At 54.9% G+C, this 20,001-nt stretch overlaps 2 protein-coding genes across 8 annotated transcripts in view; one reads left to right on the forward strand and one right to left on the reverse strand.

Moving 5' to 3' along the window:
- Window positions 1–16,355, reverse strand: part of SH3GL1 (SH3 domain containing GRB2 like 1, endophilin A2) — a 32,996-nt gene extending 16,641 nt beyond the window's left edge. For 4 of the 5 annotated variants that reach the window (XM_082453258.1, XM_082453260.1, XM_082453261.1 and 1 more), the window contains exon 1: window positions 16,092–16,355. In XM_082453258.1, the coding sequence (XP_082309384.1) occupies window positions 16,092–16,136 (45 nt within the window). In that variant the 5' untranslated portion in view covers window positions 16,137–16,355. The remainder of the gene's footprint in view (window positions 1–16,091) is intronic. The other variant, XM_082453259.1, reaches the window with a different exon arrangement.
- Window positions 16,356–17,514: 1,159 nt separating this feature from the next.
- Window positions 17,515–20,001, forward strand: part of CHAF1A (chromatin assembly factor 1 subunit A) — a 28,265-nt gene continuing 25,778 nt past the window's right edge. The window contains exon 1 of one of the 3 annotated variants that reach the window (XM_082453216.1): window positions 17,515–18,993. In XM_082453216.1, coding sequence (XP_082309342.1) covers window positions 18,693–18,993 — 301 coding nt within the window. In that variant the 5' untranslated portion in view covers window positions 17,515–18,692. Of the gene's footprint in view, window positions 18,994–19,051; window positions 19,458–20,001 lie in introns of those variants that run through there. The other 2 variants (XM_082453215.1, XM_082453217.1) reach the window with 2 other exon arrangements.

The following is a 20,001-nucleotide window of genomic DNA, read 5'->3' on the forward strand; positions in this document are numbered from 1 at the left end:
GGAATCCCCCTGTGAAAGGCACGTGCCTGCAGTTTGGGAGGACAGGACACGTGAAGGGAAGGCTGACAGGCAAACAGGCTCTGAAGGCCAGAGGGAAATGGCCCCCAGATGGGCTGGGCTGGAGCCGTGGGGGCCGCACACCTAGGTTCTCCGAGGATCATCGAGGGCGACCTCTCGGGTAGGGCAGAGCTCGGCCTGGGCGCTCCTCCGAGAGAGCTCCAGGAAGAAGCTCTGAGTGGGCGCTGAGGAACATACCCTCACCTGGCTCCACAGCTCGCCTGTCACCCCAGGGCGGCGACACCTGGTGACTCAGGGCCACGGAGACCAGTTTCTTCAGGCGTGGCTACCAGAAGTACCCGGGCGGGTCATGATCCCAGGACAGCACACGGCAAGCCAGGGGAGGTGACGCCATCAGCAGCTCTCAGCACAGCGGACCAGCCCCTCTGAGGGTTAGTGACGGGCACTGCGACTCTCGGCCACGTATTAGATGCCGGCGCCCTGTCACCCTGCACGGCCGCTCCTCCTGCTGTCCCCCACCCTGTTTGTCCAGGGGCACCTGCCCTTCTAACCTGCAGAGTCAGTCCTGGCAATGCGGAGCTAGAAGGAATCTCAGCACACAGATGAGGAGATCAACAGGGGCCTGCTGGGGCCAGGTGGGCACCAGAGCTGCCGCTCCTGTCCCCGGCTGCCATCCACCCTGCAGTGGCAGAGGGGGTGGGCCTTCTCCTTCTCAGGACGCACATCAGGCCTGGCGCACACGCTCCCTGACGTTACTGCCTGTAACTGCCCCAGTGGTGGGTGCGCACCCGACTGAGGGGTTCCCAGGGACCCCGCCCTGGATCACAGACAGAGGAGAGCAGTTCTCAGGGGCCATCTCCTCCGCCACAGCTCACTTTCATTCCAGCAACAGCACCCGGGAGAGCCTCGCCTCCCCACCCAAACGCACCCTGTCCCCAAACACTGACTTCCCGTTGGCTGCCAGCTGCTGTGATGGGGCTAGGAGAGCAGCAGGGGGCCTGACGCCCAGTAGGTGATGGGCAATCAGTATTTGCTGAGATAACACAGACCTCGCCCTTAGGAGCCCAGGGGAGAACACCGCGACTCAGGTGTGTCAGTAACAGGCCAAAACAAGGGTGTGCCCAAGAGGTCCCGAGGCAGGGCTGGGGACGCCGGGGAGCAGTGGGGGTGTGGACCACAGCACGGGGACTGGATCCGGCTCTGTCACTGCACTGTCACTTAACAAGAATGTGGACCCCTGTGAGCCTCAGTTTCCTCAATGTAAAACGGGGTGCTGATGACGACCCGTGATGACCCGGGTGTGAACGTGCTTCAAGCACCACAAACTGCTCTACAAAGACGAGCCTGCCAGTCCCCGCATGATGCGTGTCCCAAGGAAAGAATGAGGCCAGGAGGGCAGCGTGCAGGGAGCTCGAGGCGGGGTCCCCGTGCAGGCCAGGTTCAGAGGCAGGATGTGCCGAGTAGCTTGGATGACGGGGGCATGAGAACGCCAGTGTCTGTGGAGCGAAGGTCCTCTGTGAGAGATCTGTGGTTCCGCACACAGAGGGACACGTGTAAAAACTGTGTAAACCGTGTCGCTAGCAGGCCGATGTGCTACCTCTTCCTTTGCACCAAAAGCTCCTAGAGATCATAGCCCAGACTCCAGAGGGCTCACGGCACTAAGTGTACTTGCTGACGGATGGCCGTGATACACGATTCTGAAGCTCTGCTTGGAAGCAGAGCAACAGGATTTGAAGGAAGATGGGCAGGAAACCCCTGCCAAGCCCTGGCCCAGGCTACTGCCAGCCTCTGGGGCACACCCCTCCTCCTGCTTCTGCCCAGCCAACCGATGCGGCCTGCTGGCCGACCCTCAGTACCCCGAGTGGCTTTCTGCCCTGATCCTGGCTAACACGCTTGTGCCCCTGGGATGTCCCACCCTCTCTACCTTGGTGTATCAAGTCTGCCTGTCCTTCAGGATGGTGCCAGTATGCACCCCCAAGATGCTACACTTATGCTCTGGGCGTGGGAGACCCTACCCCCTAAATCGGTGGTCTTGCCGCATTTGCCTAGATGGCTGGGTGATGCGGACTCAAGGCACTTCTCAGCAATGCCTCTTTTCTTTAATCTTTTTTTTTTTTTTTTTTAATATTTTGACTGCGCTGGGTCTCCGTTGTGTGCACAGGCTCTTCATTGCGGGGCTTTTCTCTAGTTGTGGCACGCGGGCTTCTCTAGTTGTGGCACGCAGGTTTAGTTGCCCTGCGGCCTGTGGGATCTTAGTTCCCTGGCCAAGGATGGAACCCGCGTCCCCTGCAGTGGAAGGCAGATTCTCAACCACTGGACCACCAGGGAAGTCCCTCAGCAGTGCCTTTTTACGTTGATTTTTGCAGGAGTAAAGCAGCCCTGCCCTCGTCCTTGCTTCTCCGCTGTCACCGTGTGACGTGTGTCTGGTGCTGCCACTTGCTGAGTTAGGAGCCGTAAGCATATTCAAATCTCTCTCCACCTGATGACGATGGTCTAGTAGCCAGGGCATCCCCCCCGCACCCAGGCCAGCCTCTGCTCCCCTGGAAGGACTGAGCCCACAGACAGGCGGTGTCTGGACTCCTGGACGAGGAACAAGAACACAGTAGGGCAGGCCAGTGACCCAGAGGCCCCAGCACTGGGGGCTTCGCTCTGCTGCCTGCTGGGGACAATCTGCATCCTCCTCTCCCTTCTCCTTCCCGTGTCCACATTCAAAGCCAGGGTCCAGGTCACCTCCTTGTGAGTCATCCCTGGTTTCTCCGTACAGGGCATGTGTCATAGGACCCTGTGTCACCGTATCTGCCCTATTTCAATCGCTAAGCCACTGTGCATGTCTGGGACACTCTCCTGCCCTGAGCTTACCTGCTCCATCAGAGCAGGATGGGGCTGAACGTCTGGGGTCAAAGTCAGCAGGCCAACTCCCCACTTGAGAAGGTTGCCCTTATTCATTCAACAGATATTTATATGTGCCAGGTATAGTAGAGGGAAAAAGAGATGGCTACTACGAGCTCACACAAAAACGGCACTACCTTAAGGACCTAAGATAAGGAGCCCCTTCCTCCTTGTGGGGAGGGAACCAGGTAGGAGTTACAAGATGTCCCTGGACTTAGCTTTGAAGGATGGGTTGAACTTGGGGGCAAGAAGGAGAAAAGGACATGACGTGAGGAAAGGCAGAGACGGAGGACGCAGGGTCTGCACCAATGCAGAGGACAGAGGCGCTAAGGGCCGGCTTGGAAACCAACTCCCAGGATGTGATTCTGAAGCGTCCCCTTTGAAGGTGTGGGAGTGGTTAGTGAAGGCTGCCTGGCACGAGCCTCTAGTGTCCGTGACGGGAAGAAAGGCACGCCATCAGGCTCGAGAACTGCTGACCTCTTTCTACAGTGGATGGGAAGTGATGCAGGTCGAAATCCCACTGTGGCATTTCCCGGAGGTTTAGACGGGCCACAGCATTCTTTGTGTAAAACCTGAACACAGAGCTGGTTTTCAAGTTGACGATGGAGGATTCCCTATCAGTCCACTAGCTGGTAAGTCACCAAGGTGGGATTCCACGAACCAGGGGACGACTTCCATGCAGCACTGAAACGAAGATGGCTCGGTGGGAGGCCCGCTCTTCGCACACCACCCGTCCATCAGCTTGGCAAAGCGAATCGCTCCTATTTCCTCTTTGACCTCAGCCGTTAAGTTGGAGGTGAGAGCTAAGGGAGGATGAAACACACGTGCTCGTGTGTACATGCACGTGCGCACACACACATACTCTTCAATGTTGAGCTGAAAACCTTTATCCAGACAAAGCTTTAAGACAGCGGGGACCTCTAAGAGTTTCCTACGGCTGCTGTAACAAATTACCACAAACTCAGTGACTCAAAACACGTTTCCTAAGCCGCACAAAAATCTGAAGGAGGTCAGAAGTCCGACATGGCTCTCCCCAGCGAGGACCAAGGTATTGGCAGGGCTGCGTCCCTTTCTGGGAGCTCTAGAGCTTTCCCGCCTTTTCGGCTCCTAGAGGCTGCCGCGCTTCTTGGCTTGTGGCCCCGTCCTCCGTCTTCACAGCCAGCGAGGTGGGTCTATTGTGCCGCCTGCCTTCTGGTTCTCTCCTCCACGGTCCTGTCTCCCTCCGACCAGGCAGGGAAAGGTTCCACTTTTAAGGGCCGTTATGATGAAATTGGGCCCACCTGGTCATTGGTTCCACCTCCGGGTCCATGCCCTTAATCCCACCAGCAAAGTCCCTTCTGCCAAGTGAGGTCACACATTCACAGGTTCCGGATAATGGCGGGGACACCTTGGTGGAGGGTAGTGGGGTGGTGTTCTGCCTGCCACGGGAATAGTCAGCTCTCGTTACTCACGGTGGTTCTGTGCTATAAAGTCGCCCAGACGCCAAACTAGTAAATACTGAGCCACTGCTCTGGGGACACGCAGGGGTTAGGCTCCTGTGAGCCTCTGGTCACAACTCATCACCTGTAACTTCATGTTACGTATGTTTCAGTTTAAAGAAACCTTATTTAGGGACTTCCCTGGTGGCACAGTGGTTAAGACTCCGAGCTCCCAATGCAGGGGGCCTGGGTTCGATCTCTGGTCAGGGAACTAGATTCCACATGCATGCCACAACTAAGAGCCCACAAGCCGCAACTGAAGATCCCGCGTGCCGCAAGTTAAGACCTGGTGCAGCCAAATAAATAAATAAATAAATTTTTTTTAAAAAAAGAAAGAAAACCGATTTAATATACACTGCTGATCCATTAGCACTGGACGCACGGCCAGCAGCACCTGATCTCGCCTGAGTGGAGCTCATCTCACACGTGCTCTGTGAGCACGTCACAGCCTTCCTGTGCCTGGGACACTAGCCAGCACTTCAGTTCCACGCTTGGGACCAAGAGCGAAAACACCCGCAAGAAGCACATAGGTACAAACACGCGTCACTAAACAAGCCGTGGAAAGGATGTTGGTTTACAGTCTTGTTCTGCCTCAGTGGGAATGAGCGTGTTGGGAGACTCAAAGATTTTTGTCACTCTGGGCATGTTCACAAATACCTGCGGAAGTGCCCCAAGTACTGATTGGGGGCGGTTACAAACACATTTCGTCAAGTAGGGTGAAACTGCAAACACAAACCTGCCAACAATGAGGATGGACCGATGGTGAGTTCAGGTGCTGCTGGCTGCGCATCCAATGCTAATGAATCAGTAACGTATATTAAATAAGGTTTCTTTAAACAGAGGCACGGACCAGGAGGTGGAAGCGCTCGCCCTGGATGACCAGGTGGGCCCAATTTCATCAGGTGGGCCTCCCTGGGTCTCCCCCTGGCTTGTGCCCCCACCAAGCCGACCCTGTGCCTGGGGAGCCCCTGCCCCACGCACCCAGCTTCCTGGCTCAGGCGGTACCATGGAGCCTAGCAGATAGGTCACCCCTGACAAGGCCCCCGACGCAGGACCCCCAGCAGCTTTGATCAAGACTTCGGGTCATGCGAACAGAAGAGGTGGTGGTGTTCTCCAGGCTGGTCCTGCTGAAAACCTTACACGGTCACATTAAATGGGCAGGAGTCTAGAGAAGCACTTGGACCTTGCCTGCGGGGACCTCCATGTGACTGCTCACTGCGACGCCGAGAGCAAAAACGCGGCAACGTCCTAAATGCCCACTGCCAGCGGAGGGAGGACAAGTTGCTGTCGGCACACAAAGGACAGCAGGGAGCTGTGGAAGCAAAAAACTCGAGCCACACGCTCAGTGTGGACGAAGCGCCCCAGCAGTGCTGAGCGAAAAGAGCAGGCCAAAAAAGCTGCCGTGTGACACCATTTTCAGGAGGTGTAAACTTGCAAAACAAAGCTGCAGACTTTTTAGCGGTAGATTCGTGCGCAGTGATGTATCAGGGAGGGGCCCTCGACTCTAACTGTGCCGCTCGTGTTTACTCAAGCTCCTGTGGGCGCCTGGCTATCGGCTGGCCATTCTTCACCTCTCTCTCTACAGCTGAGACATTTTAACACAAACTCAAGTGCCTGAAAAGGGACGTGCCCTTTACGACGCACTGGCACTGCCTGGTGCGGGGAACTAGCTGAGTGCAAACTCCCCTGGACGGCGGTGGACTCTCCTCCAGGCTCTGCTGAGAGCTGAGCGGATGCCTGGACTGAGACCGGGCAAAAGGTCCTCCTCCCCACTCCCCGGAACCAGCACACCCGGACTCCCGGGTCCCCAGTGAGCCCCCGTCTGCACAACTTCCCACAGAAGCCTCCCAAACCTGGCAGTCTGGAGGCGGCAGAGGGACTTGGCCGACTGGTGCCTCCTGCCCACCCTGGGCTGAGGCCAAGGGCATGGGGTGCTCTGAAGCAAAGCGGAGAGAGCGCTCAGCTACCCTTGAGTCCACTGGTGGGAAAGGAATGGTGATGCGGAACTTCCCAGAGAGCCCGGGAGAAACACCTAAGGCTTCTCAGCCGTGAAGTAAACGTATCAAGGCTGGGGGCAAAAGACGAACCTCAGAGCCAACTCTGAGGGCAGCACACACAACTGTATCGGGGCAATCAGTGGGGAGCTGCAGCAGCTCCAAGCCTCCTCAAGGGTGAAATGCTGACTTGGCGGGACAGCAAGGATTCTCAACCTTGGAGGAAACACTCCAGGGAGAGGAGATAAAGGACAACCCTAGGCCAGGAGGTTAGGGTTAGGGGACGGAGAAATCCCGCCCTTGTCCCCGTGCCCTCGCTGCCCTCTTCTGGACAAAGGCTGACCCTGAAGGGCCAGGGCTGCTCGCCTGACTTCAGACAATCACTCAGACAATCACGGCTCTGACAACCTGAGGCCATCAAGCTGATGGACACCTGCGTGCCTGCCTGCGTGCCTGCCCAGAGGCAGCCGAGGGGCCTCATCCTGGGGAGGCAGCTAGCAGGAGACGAGGAGGGGGCCTTGGGAGTGAGAAAGTTCCCAGTTTCCTTCCCGAGGGGCGTCCTAAGTCTCCGCTCACTCCTGGGGCCGAGACCCAAAATGACAGAGGAAAAACCATCAGTCAGCTGCTCCGCTTTAGACAAAGTGGGACTGGATTGAGGTGTGCTGGCCAAAGACATCTGAATTATCGGCCAAGGTGGTGTCGGGGGACTAAACACACAGACTGAACGGTGCCACTTACTGTCGGGCCTCTCCCCAGACACTTGGGAAATGCACCCTCACCCCAGAGCTCTCTCTTCTGAGCCTTAATTCAAGTCTGCAGGATTTCCTGGCTCCACGGGAAGACGATGAGGGGCAGGGAAAGGGGTGCCAAGAGAAGAGGTAACAGAGGGACAAGTGAGAAGGTTATTCCCACCGCGACGCTCTTTCAGTACCCCTCGTTCTGGCAAGGAAAAACTTTCTGGTGGGCACGTTTTTTCTTTTTAATATTTTTTTGGCTTTTTATTTTTATTTTTTGGCCGTGCCACGTGGCATGTGGGATCTTAGTTCCCCGAGCAGGGATCGAACCCATGCCCCCCTGCAGTGAAAGTGCAGAGTCCTAACCACTGGACCGCCAGGGAAGTCCTGGTGGGCACTTACTGTTTCAGCAACTTTTTAATAAGAGGGACCAGACCCCAGCCTCCGAGGTAAGGAATCCAGGAGGAATCAATTACATTGCTTTGTTTCTGGTGATCGAGTTACTATGATTTAGAGGAAGAAACAACATCAAGATCCCTTTTAAAATAAATTTAAAAAGTGAGTCTATTTGAAAGTCAAGTTAACTAATTGATTCAAGCCACAGGCTAGGTGGTTGGTTCCAGGTATTTACTGCAGGCCCAGGAGCTGGTGTGATGGACACAGCACCTCGGGGAAGGTGGCGGGGCTCCCTGGGCCTCAGGGCAAGGACAGGGAAGGTTAGGGCCCGCAGGTGAGGAGGCTGGCCTCAGGTGCACTGAGCCTACGAGCTTGTTGCATTTCCAGTACCAGCCAGACGGACAGGGACCACCATCTAGAGGGTGGTTGGGAGTGCCATGACTGGGGACGAAGATCTGGAGGACATGTGCACGAGCGGTGGTGGGTGCCAGGGAGGTCCCTCAGGTCCTGGAGGGAGAGGGCCCAGAGGCAGGGTGGCAAGTCCACAGGGGGAACCAACGGGGCAAAGCGGAGGAGGGGGTGAGAGAGCTGGCCAGCTGACTCAGGACACAGGAGAAGAGGCAGAAGGGCGGCCAGGTGTGGAAGCCAGGGAGGGGCTGCACACAGGACCTGGGCTAACGCCGGTCATGTCTAAGAGGTCAGAAGTCCAGGGGCAGAGAGCAGGCTTCTGAGGCCAGAGTGGTGGGGCCTGGGGAAAGTGGAGCCAGGGAACTCCTTTTCCCAGCAGGCTGGGCACCTCCAATTAAGTTCAGGCCTGGCTGTGGGGTTGAAATGACAGAGACTGCCCGTGACACAGGTCGGGCCCCTCTGGGCCAGTCATGCACCGGTCCCTCGGCCTGGAGCCCTCAAGACAGATCCTAAGCCAAAGGGAACAACCTCTGAGCTTTGATTTCTTATTCTTTAAACCAGTCGGACCTGTTCCTGACCGAGGCCTCCACGGCCCTGCCAGCCACCTGGCTTCGCATGGGCACCGTCACTGGCACCGGACAGCCCCATTCCTGCTCTGAGAAGGAGTCCACCATTTCTGACGACGTGGCCAGCAAGCCACAACCCGTGGGGACCTGGGCCTGTCACCAGCCGCCAGGCAGCCTGCTCCCTCAGGAGCTCACACCCAATGAGAAGAAAAGCGCACTGGGTGTGAGGATGTGCTGGGTGTGTGGCACGTGGGCAGGAGACCACCAGGGAGGGTGGAGAAATATTTTGGGGGGGGGGAACCCAGGAGATGGCAAGGATACAGGAAGATACATGCAGGGCTCTGAGGACAAACAGGAAGTGGACAGGGAGACCCGGGCTGGGGTGGGGAAGGAGGAGGGAAGGTATGAGCCCGAGCAGACCTGTTGGACTGGAGCGTGCTGGCTGCGAGGGGGAGGGTGGGATTGAAAGCCGGGACCGGGGCGGGGGCGGGGGCTCCGGAAGGTCCTGAATGCCAGGTTGGAGCTGGAACTGCACCCCAGGTCGGTGGGGGACGCTCCCCTCAGCAGACCCCAGCCCTGACTTCTCTAGTTGCACCCACACGGCTGCCCCACTTTTGCGCTCTCATGACCTACGATGCGGGGCAAACTCCGTCCAGCTGACCTTTACTGAGTTCCTGGGACAGCGACCCACTGTCCTCCTCACGGCCCACCCCCTCCTGGAGGGCGGGGTGGGGGGCAGCTCACGTCACTGGGCCGTGACAGCCCGGGCAGGCGTGGTACCGCTGGAGGGGTTTAATGCCCAGGTGTGGAAATCTGAGCATCCAGGCAGCAGCTCTTCCCAGGGCGGCCACGGCTGATGCTGAGTCAGGTCCTTCAGAGGAAATCGCACGTCTGTTTTCCTGCTGTGGTTGGGAGTCTCCGCGTGACCCCCCTCTCGGGCCCAGTCAGCAGGTTTTTCTAGGAGCTGAGTGGAAAAGGAAGACGAGGCCATCCTCTGGGAGCCTGAGTTTGTGGAGCCCTGGTTACTGCTTAACAGGAAATGAGCAGAATCGGACCCAAACTGCAGTGCTCGAGAGAAGTGGATGCAAATCCAGCCCTGGGGAGGGGGCGGGGAGAGAAAAAGTTTGGGTGGGGGGGGGAGGAGAAGAGAAAGAAGGACAAGAGGAGGAGGAAGGAGGGGGTTGCAGAGAGGAGGGGAGGAGAGAGGAACCGGCTGCTCCACAGTCTGATATATCCTTCCTCAGCTTTCCAGGGACAGCTTTAAAAAAGAACCAGAAAAAATCGCCCGACACTTCCCCGGGCACTTAAAAGCCAGGAGGGTTTGAGCACAGGGGGTAAAGATGCCTCAACGGGCCTGCTCACCCCTCCAGTGGCTGGAAGGCTCCAGCATCAAACCCTCCTTAAACCTCGGAAACCTCACCCCACCCCCCGCCGTGACCTCGAAAACCAGAAATAGAAGACAATCTGACTTTCCTCTGCCACTCCACGGCCAACGGCAGCCCTGCAGTGTCAAAATGTGCAGATGCCTCTGAAATCCTATGGAGGAAGTTGGCTGCACGCCCCAAATTAAAAACTAACTTTCCCCAGATTGGATCCGTTTCAAAATACTGGCAACAAAGAGGAGAGGGCTGAGACAGAGACCAGGGCAGAACTAACTGTGGCCCACACCCCAGGGTCAAAGGCCACGGGACACGCACACCAGAGGCAAATGGCAGGCCTGAGGGGCCCGGTCAAAGACTGTCAGTTTGTCCTCTGAGGAAAGAAGCAAAGAGATGCGCAGATGGACACCTGACGGGCGGGCGGAGAGCTCAGGCCCCCAAAGGCACTAAGTGCTTGCTTGGATGTTGGCTCCGGAGGGAGGCTGGGTGGATGGGTGGTGGGTGGTGGGTGGGTAAATAGCACCATTTCCTTAGTTCACTTGCTAAGTCAGTGACAGTTCTGGGGTCGCAAAACTGTGACAGCCTCCAATTTCTGAAAACAAACAGACAGACACTGTGGAACCCCCAACCTCACAGGCTGTTATTAAGTGGCACACGGAATAAAATTAAGTATCCTACAGCTTTGCCTCAAAACATACCCAGATAAGCAGGGCGATTAGCTCCCACGGGCCCTCTTTGATAAACTGCTCTTTACTACACACAGGACTCTGAGTCAGAGGTGAACTTTAGGTCTGATGTACCGCAGTCATGGGCAGCAGAAACAGAATATGATGACCCCTTGGTCCTGGTATGTTAATAACAAGAGTATGCAGGATGCTGCTTGGTTACAGGGCGCCTCCCTGATTGCGAACAGCGGGTCCTGCCCAGGAGGTCGGGTTAACCTGGTTTTACAGACGGGCCTGGGAAGTGGTGGAGTTTAAAGAGGCCCCTTGGCTCCTTTTGGGAAGGGCAGTCTCAAATCTCTTCTGTAGCTCCACAGCGCAGCCTAAAACACAGGGCTGGTTACTCCACCCAGCAAGCTGGGGACGGAATACTGATGCAGCAGGACAGGATCATCTCCGTCCAGGGTCCTGCAGGGACACTGCTAGGTCAAGGGTCTTCCTACAGAATGAGTCAGCAGAGTGGCTTCCTGTAAGAGTGGACTTAACCCAGTTCCCATCGCACGTGGACATGGCAATGGCCAAAGGCCCTTCCCAGGTCTGCTGTCCTGAGGCAGAAGGTCCTCCAGAGGTTAGCCTGCAGCTGCTCAGCTCAAGGGTCTGGGCCAGGGACCACCCCCACCCCCAGACCTCGCCTGACACCTGTCGCTCCCGGCTCACAGGTTCCACACTTTGATTCGTGCTGAGACTAAGGGGTTACAAATTCCAGATTTTTGTATCCTAAGATCACTCCATGTCCACTACTTAGCAGGCCAAGAACTTTGCTGGGAAATCAAAAGCATGATTCCATAAAATGAAGTTTAAAAAATAGGTCAGAGAGACTTCCCTGGTGGTCTAGTGGTAAAGAATCCGCCTTCCAATGCAGGGGACGCGGGTTCGATCCCTGGTCGGGGAACTAAGACATGCCGCGGGACAACCAAGCCTATGCGCCAGAACTACTGAGCCCACGTGCCACAACTACAGAGCCCACATGCCACAACTAGAGAGAGAAAACCTGCATGCCACAACTAGAGAGGAGCCCGTGCCACAGTGAAAGATCCTGCACGCCTCAACGAAGACCCCGTGTGCCGCAACTAAGACCTGATGCAGCCAAAAAAAAAAAAAAAAAAAAAAAAGTCAGAGCAGGCAGTGTCTGGGGACGTCAGACATTCCCCCAGCTACTGCTTACTCCAACACGTTGGGGTCCTGGGCCCCCCGTCATACCCCCACCCCATGCCTTTCCCAGGAAGCTCGATCTTTCCTCCTAGACACAAACCCGGAGCCTAGCGAGTATCCAACAAACGTCAAAGCTACGGGATATGACGGTCATGAATCTCCCTCCTAGCTCGGACGGAACCAATCTTTCAGTTTAAATTCTCTCCCTCCTTTCAGGCAAAAAAAAAAAAAAAAAAAAATCAGGCCAGCATTCCAGGCAGCTGCCAGCTCTATCCCTAGTTACACTCTCAAATCTCCACACAGCCCAGCCACAAGAATTATCAGGAAACCAGTTAGAAGGTTAGGCCTGGAAATTAATGTCACCCAAACACACCGCAATGACAAGTGAACTTTTGAGCCTAGATCTCGCTACTGGGTTCCTTTACCCACCTCAGTTCCCCAGAAAGACTCATAAAAGCATCTCCCCGGATTCTAGGTGTGCACGAGTACCAGAGGGCTATTGAGTGGCATTACACAGCGAGGCCAGAGGGGACCAAAACCACGGGCCCGAGACAGACGCCCGTTTCTTTGGCTGCTTCACTCCATACATTCAACTTTCCTCAGCTCAGGTGACCAGTTCCTATTAAGAAGTAAAAACTCACAAACTTCCCACTCAAGCTCAAACCGATTTTATTTGAGACCTGAAAGTTTTCACCAGAGATGAACTGGCGTGGAATTTGCCAGTATACTGCCAGACACCGGGACCTGATTTGTTACCAGGGTCACCAAGGAGGTAGAAACTTTTCATTAACATCACAGCCTCACCTTCGAGAAACCCAGCTTCTCTATTCCCAGCTCTCTCTCACACATCCACCTGGCTTCTATTTCTCAATTCAGAAATGACGCTCTTACAAGCCTTGGAAATCAAGAACCCGTTTCAAAGTAGGGTTTCTTGCTACAGAAACGTTGGCGCTTCTCTCAAGCGGGGCCAGATAATTCTTTGTTGTGTAGAAGGCTGTCCTGTATGTTGTAGGATGCTTAACAACCATCCCCAGCCATTACACCTACTCGGTGCCAGTAGCACCCTCTCCCCAAGGCGTGACACTGTCTCAGACGTTGCCAAATGTCCCTTGGGTGGTGCACAGGGCAGGAGACGGGAGAGGGGAGGGTTAGTCGCCCCTAATTGAGAGGCACCAATGCAAGCTTGTACCTTCTTAAAAATGCCAGATGCCAAAAGACACTCTGGGGTTCTCCTGAGGACTTGGGAGGGGGAGACTTGGTGTCTGGATGCTGAGTTTTACGCACGTGTCCATCTGCGTATATGTGGTTATCTGCATTTCGAGAATTAGGAAAAGCAGGCAGCTGCCAGAAGAATGCCCAGGAAGGATTTTTTGTTGTTCTTCTGTTTGGGTAAAATTATCCTCACTTTTCTCAAACCATAAAACAGTATTTCTCAACCTCAGCACCGTGACGTCGGAGCCGGGTGACTCTTGGTTGTGCTGGGCCGCCCAGTGAGCTGTAATATAATTAATTACCACCGAGTTGTGACAACCCAAAATGCCTCCAGACATTGCCAATGTCCTCTGGAGGGTAGAACTGGCCCTGGCTGAGAACTACTGTCCTACAGGAAGACAAATGCCCCCAAATCCTTTTGTGTAAAAAGGGGACAGCGTTTACCCTTAGGCCAGATAAATGAGACCAATTGAGACAGACTGGTTTAAAGCATATCACCTGTTCACGCAGTGAAAACTCAATATATATTATTATGACTTAACAAGAATATTACCTGACACAGACGACCCTACTTGAAAGAGGTGTTCCTAAGATCAAGAAAAGAAACACAGGGCTTCCCTGGTGGCAAAGCGGTTAAGAATCCGCCTGCCAATGCAGGGGACACGGGTTCAAGCCCTGGTCCGGGAAGATCCCACATGCCGCGGAGCAATTAAGCCCATGTGCCACAACTACTGAGGCTGTGCTCTAGAGCCTGTGAGCCTCAGCTACTGAGGCCCGCACGCCTAGAGCCCGTGCTCCGCAACAAGAGAAGCCACCGCAATGAGAAGCCTGTGCACTGCAACAAAGAGTAGCCCCTGCTCACCGCAACTAGAGAAAGCCCACGCACAGCAACGAAGACCCAACGCTGCCAAATAAATAAATTTATAAAAAAAAAAGAAAAGAAACACACAAAGAGGTGGACACATCCAGATGAACAGCGGAGGTCTATGGAAACTATTGCAGAAGGGAATGGAATACAGCCAGGGTGATTCTTGAGAGCACAACTCAACACAGAATCGGTCAGGAGGCCAAGACAACGGCTCTCAGAGGAGGACGTGTCGCAGCAATTCTCCGGGACTGGGTCTCAGAATATCAAGATGATAAATTGATCCGCACCACCAGCTTGCACTGCTCTGAGCTTTCCGGATTTCCAAGCACTCCCCACAGGTCTGAATGCAGGCCATCCTTCTTTCCCCAAGAAGAAAGGCTCTGGTGGATGGCCTAAGAGGCCCAGCTAGTTCCTCCGGCACAGCGTGTCTGTTGGGGACAGCATGGGCCACCAGCATGGGCCCTCATGGCTGGGGTCGGGGTGGGGCGGGCTTCCAGAGACCTGTCTATATGAAGGAACAAAGTGGCCCAGGAATTCTTCCGAGACCCATAGTTCCTGCGAGAGGGGCTACATCAGGGCCCAAGATAGTAAGCAGCACTCCAAGGTGCTCTGGTCAAGTGTGCAGGGGTGGGGTCTGAGGCCTGCTGGGCAAGGTCTAACCCAGGGCCAGGTCACTTAATTCCATCCTGCTGGGGCAAAGGGCTGTACTCTCAGCAACAATCCTAGAATCCCTCTGGATTAAACCTCTCTTCCTCCAGGTTTTAGCCTGGAGTCTAGAGATAGACCCCAAATATCTTTAGCCCGGACAACTACTAGGGTCATTAGTTTTCCCCCTCAAGGGGCAAAAGGTCCCAGCTGTGTATTACTGGGGACTCATCTCTCTTCCCTCCCACTGGACCTCTCCAAATTGTGGGCGGAGTCTGGTTTACCAGCACGAGCCAAACAACTCCTATGACTGTTGCTCGTTCCTTCCTGGAGTCTATCCACACAAACTCCAGACCCAAGGTTCTCATAGGATCAAGGGATCTGGGACTTCTTGGATCTGAAATTATAAACTGAATTTTGCATTCGCCCAGTTTTCTGAAGAGTGGATCCACTCAGCTTTCACCAGACTCGTGAGCAATGGGGCCTGGACTTTCCAAAACACCTATTCTATCTGTCAAAGTAGAACACTTATATTCTTGGATTCTGCATTCCACTTCTGGGAACTTATCCTGTAAATCCAATCCCACCTGTGAGCAGAGATATTCACTGGCTATTCACGATAGTATCGTTTGCAGCAGAAAACTACTGGAAACAACCTAAACGTCCATCGATGGACAACTAATTAAATAAATTATGACAGACTTCCATGAAATGGAATGCCACATACCCATTAAAAAGATCCAAGAGGCTCCAGGAGTAGCTCTGGGGGAGGGGGAGGGCGGGGGGGGTTCCCCTAAGGACATTAGCAGCATCCGAAGACATCCGTGGTCGGTGGGGGGAGCTCCTGGTATCGACTGGGTAGGGGCCAGGGATGCTGCTCAACGCCCCACAGTGCCCAGGAGGGCCACCACAACAGAGAATGACCCAAGGTGGAGAATTCTGGCTCTAGTGCGATCTCCGAGACACATTTAATGAAAAACATCAATTACACGGTTCTGTGTAAACGATGTTACTGCTACGTGTGTGTTTTTAAAGGAGAGGCATACCCTTCTCTTTGGTAATTGGTGACAGTCCCTGTCTCTGCGGAGAGGGACTGGAGGCCTGAGGGACTGAAGTGGGAAACTGACTTTTCACTCTACCCTTTCAACTTTGTACCTGGCCCACTGAAAAGATTTTTTCGTTTGCTGTCTTTAAAAAAAAAAAAAGAATTGTTCTAGACACAAAATTTCCCTGATCCTGGGCTCTCTAGCAAGAGTCCTGTGTCGACAAGCTCGGGACTGCTTCTTCCCCTTCTCTCCCTGCCCCCCCCAACCCCCTCCCGCCCGCCCTTTTAGAGGGAAGGACGGGAGGAGAGGGGTCCACGTCCGGGGCCAACCTCTGGGTGCACCTCCGCGCCTCTAAAGCGTCTGCCCACCCCTCTCGAGAAGACTGGAGCCCACATGGCGGGCAGGGTCCGGGCCACCTCGCACGCAGACCCCCGCCCCTCCTAGGCTGTCCCCACCCGGCGGGGGACGAGTGCCAACACCGCCCCCTCAGTACCCACGGCTCCCTCCCGAGCCAGGGCCTGGCCTGGCCCCCCTCCGAGCAGCCTGTGGCCCGGAGCTCGCCCCCCGCCTCGGCCTCCGCTCACCTGGCTCGCCTTGTAGAACTGCTTCTTCAGCCCCGCTACCGACATGCTGCCTCCCGCCGTCGGGCCTCCCGCGCGGACCCAGCGAACCGGAGGGACCGCACAAGCGACAGGCTTCCGGGCGCCGCCAACCCCCCGCGCGCCTCAGCGGGCCCCTACGGCACCGCCTCCGCCGCCCTCCAGCCAGCTCCGCGCCCGCCCCGGCGCCGCCTCAACCCCTCGCGCGCCCGCGCGGCCAGGATATTACATGGCAACCACACACTTCCGGTGCCGGCCTCCGCGCGCGCACGCGCGCCCCCGGCCCCGGCTGCGCACGCGCGCCCCCTGCCGGCCAGGCAGCGCACGCGCACTCCGCCTGCGGATGGAGCGGCCGCCTAGCCCAGTGAGTGGACTGGGGCGAGCCTAGAGGGGCTGTGGCGGCTGCAGCGACCCCTCGAGTCCCGGAGGTGGGCCTGACGTCTTAGGAAAGGCGCTTAACACCTTTTTGCAGAGGTTGGGTAGGCGAAGGGGCAGGTGGAACTCCAGAGGCTGGGTTTACAAATCTTCGGATACCTGTTCGGTAATCTCAGCTGTACCCAATTCTTCTGTGGTCTTCCACCACCATCCCGTCCGGCCCCGTGTTCATCCATTCAGTTGCCCAAGTCAGACATCAGGCTATCACTTATAACTCCTTTCCACTACCCCAACTGTCTTCTGCCCTGATCAGACCATTCCACCAGCCTCCTCTCTGGTGTGCCCACCTTCAGGTTCTCCCCTCCAATTCATCCTCTACAAGGCAGCCAGAATGATGCTTCTATAACACAATTCAGATCACATCAGTCCCCTGTTTAAAGTCCATCTACTGGCCTTAGCATACTCTCCCAATTTCTTAACATGGGCTACAAAGCTTGTATAATTTGGCCCCATCACCTTGTCTAACTTCGGCTCTCTTCATTTTCTGTAACCCATGGTCCCTGTTGCCTGTGGATTTTGCTAACGTTATTCCTCTCATGCACATTCTTCCCCAATCCTTCCCCCGTCCCTTGTGCATAAAAAAGAACTCTATTTGGAATGTCACCTCCTCCAGGAAGCCTTCTCAAATTGAAACATGTTTACTGATATTGTTTTTTCATCAATTGTTATTTTTATTGAATGAATTGGAAATTAATAATGAATCGAAATGAGTAAATGAGTCCAAAAAGAACAGGGTGGGGGCCAGTTGCACAATGGATAACGTGTCTGACTACGGATCAGAAAAAGAACAATAACGTGACTAGAGCTAAAGTGCTTGCAACTTCAGTGCTGAAATCTCTGACAGAGTTGAGTGATTTTGTAAAGCAGAGGATTGCTGGAAGTTTACAAGTGCCTCAACAGAAGGACTAGATCAGAGGATTGCTTTAGAATATGCATGCCCCAACCTCTTTCCCCAAGATCCTGATGCGGCTATTATGAATAGTTTGAAAAATCTCCCATGTGATTCTGATGGGCACCCTGAATGGTGATCCACTGGTCTAAATCAATTCAGATGCCAGAATGTCAGAGAAGGAAGGGAAAACATCCTAATGGTTCAGATGAGGAAACTGAGGCCTTGAGTAAGACATGACTTGCCCAAAGTGATGTCCTCAAATTTCCTATTTTTCCACATTATTTCCAACCAATTCTACTGATTTAATTATGCAATCTACAGGATAAATAGAATTCCAAAATTGGGCTAAATTTCACTCTTCTCTCCTCACTTCTGCTCTGCTTGAGAGGTTAAATTGGTGCTGAAGAAAACCTGTCCTAAGGCTTGCAGGCTGACTCTGAAGGTCTCTGTTCCGTGTGAGGCTCTTAACTTACATGATCACACAGTTCAATTAAATGATATTTATGTATACACTCAAATATTTATTGGGAACCTACTAATGTATGTCACCGGTAGGTTCTGGGGATACTGTGATAAACGATTCCTGCCCTCATGGAGCTAATGACAAAAACAGAAATGAATTCATTAACCAATAACACGCTAATAAATAAACACAAGCTGTAATTGCTCCAAGAAAAAGAACAGTGTTGTTGTAGGAACTTCATCTTGTTGGGGGTTGGGGAGGAAAGCTCCTCTGGGGTTTCAATCTAAGATCTGAAAGTTAGGTAGAAATCAACCAGGAAAAGAGCTGCGGAAAGAGTGTTCCAGGCGAGGAAACAGCATGTGCAAAACCCTGAGGATTAAACCAGAAATATCCATTTCATTCATTCCCTCTGAATATACTTACTGCCTCTCAAATGCTTCTGAAGCGATACCCAGAGTTTATTTAATTTTATTTTTATTGTTAATATAAAAATAATTTATAATTTTAAATTGCTGTGGCTGTATTCGGCCTATGTCCCATTAGGATAAAAAAAACTTTAGTCTTCAGCTCAATCGCAGCTTCAGGTTGCCACCGGCGCCCTACGTAAAGCATTTCGTCATGACGTAGAGCCTGACCCTCCCTCCTCCCAGAGACATAGCCCTTGAGCTCAGCCAATCACAGTGTGGGGCTCTCAACTTGACACCACCTACCACCAATCGCAGGGCCCCTGCTCCCTGCCAACGACAGGCGGCCGAGAAGAAGCCCCGCCCACCGCGGGAATATCAATAGGGGAGCCATGGGAGCAATGGAAGCCTCGGCTCTCGCGAGGATGCTCCCTGAGCTCCCCTCTTCCCGAGGAGGACCGTCACGTGACTCGGCATCACCCAATCCGCGCGTGGGCCGCGGGGGTCGCCGCGGTTCCCGCCAAATACGAGCGCGGCGGCCGCGGCAGCAGCGGCGCGGGCGGGAGGGCGAGCAGCAGCGGCCGCCTGAGCGGAGCCCGCGCCTCCGCCGCCTGAGGGTAGCTCGAGACGCCGCCGGGGCAATGCTGGAGGAGCCGGAGTGCGGGGCGCCGGGCGCCCGCGGAGCGGCCGCAGGTCGGTTCCGGCCCACGCCGAGGGGAAGGGGGGGGCGCGGCGCGCGGCCTGTGCGGGCTGAGGCAGCGGTTTGGGGGCCAACGGGCCTCCCGGCCCCGGGCCCGCTCCTCCCCGCCTGGCGTTCGGTCCGTGGAGCCGTTAACAATCCCGAGGAAGGGCCTTGCAATCCGAAGGGCACCCTCCTTGACGTTATTGTTGCAGCCGCAACCATTTTTTTTCCGGCACTTTTGCGTCAGTTTGTCCTTCCAGAGCGCTTTGCGGTGACGGGTGTGTGTGTGGCCAGGAGGGGAAGCTGAGGCCCAGGGAGGCGAAAGGGCCGGGTTTGCAGGTTACCGAGTGTGTTTGTGTCCCCTGGACAAGTTGGACCCTGCAGCGGTCCTGTGGCCGGGTGGGGACACTGAGGTCCGGGGTCACACGGGCTCGGGGACCAGAACAGCTGCGTCTGCGGGTCAGGGCCAGCCCAGGTAAGCGGCCCGGATGGTAAGGGTCTCGGGTTCTTGATGCTGCCGGATATGCATGGTGAAGACCTGTCTTTCTGCTTCCTGTGTCTTGGGAGGGGGCTTTCTGGCGCCTGGCAGGGCCCCAAAACGTGGGGTGGTGAACCAAGGAAGACCAGACGGGTTGTCTCCTCTGCTTGACTCCCACTTTACCCCCAGCACTTGGCACAATGCCTGGCACATAGTAGGTGCCCAATAAAGATGGGTTGGTTGAATGAATTAAGGGTTGGTAGGGACATCAGCTAGTTTAGTTCAGGGATTTTCAACCTCAGCACTACTGACATTTGGGGCCATCCTGTACGCTGTAGGGTGTCGAGCAGCATCCCTGACCTCCACCCATTAGGTCTCAGTAACAACCTCTTCTTCCCAGTTGCGACAACCAAAAATGTATCCGAGGCATTGTCAAGGGGCCCTCTAGCTGAGAACCACTGTGCTAATTGTTTCCAGACTTCAGGATTTCAAAGAGACATAGAATTCATATAAATAAAGTTGGGACTGATTGTCATTTGAC

Source organism: Balaenoptera physalus, assembly GCF_965194825.1.
Source record: "Balaenoptera physalus genome assembly, chromosome: 3".
Taxonomy (NCBI): domain Eukaryota; kingdom Metazoa; phylum Chordata; class Mammalia; order Artiodactyla; family Balaenopteridae; genus Balaenoptera; species Balaenoptera physalus.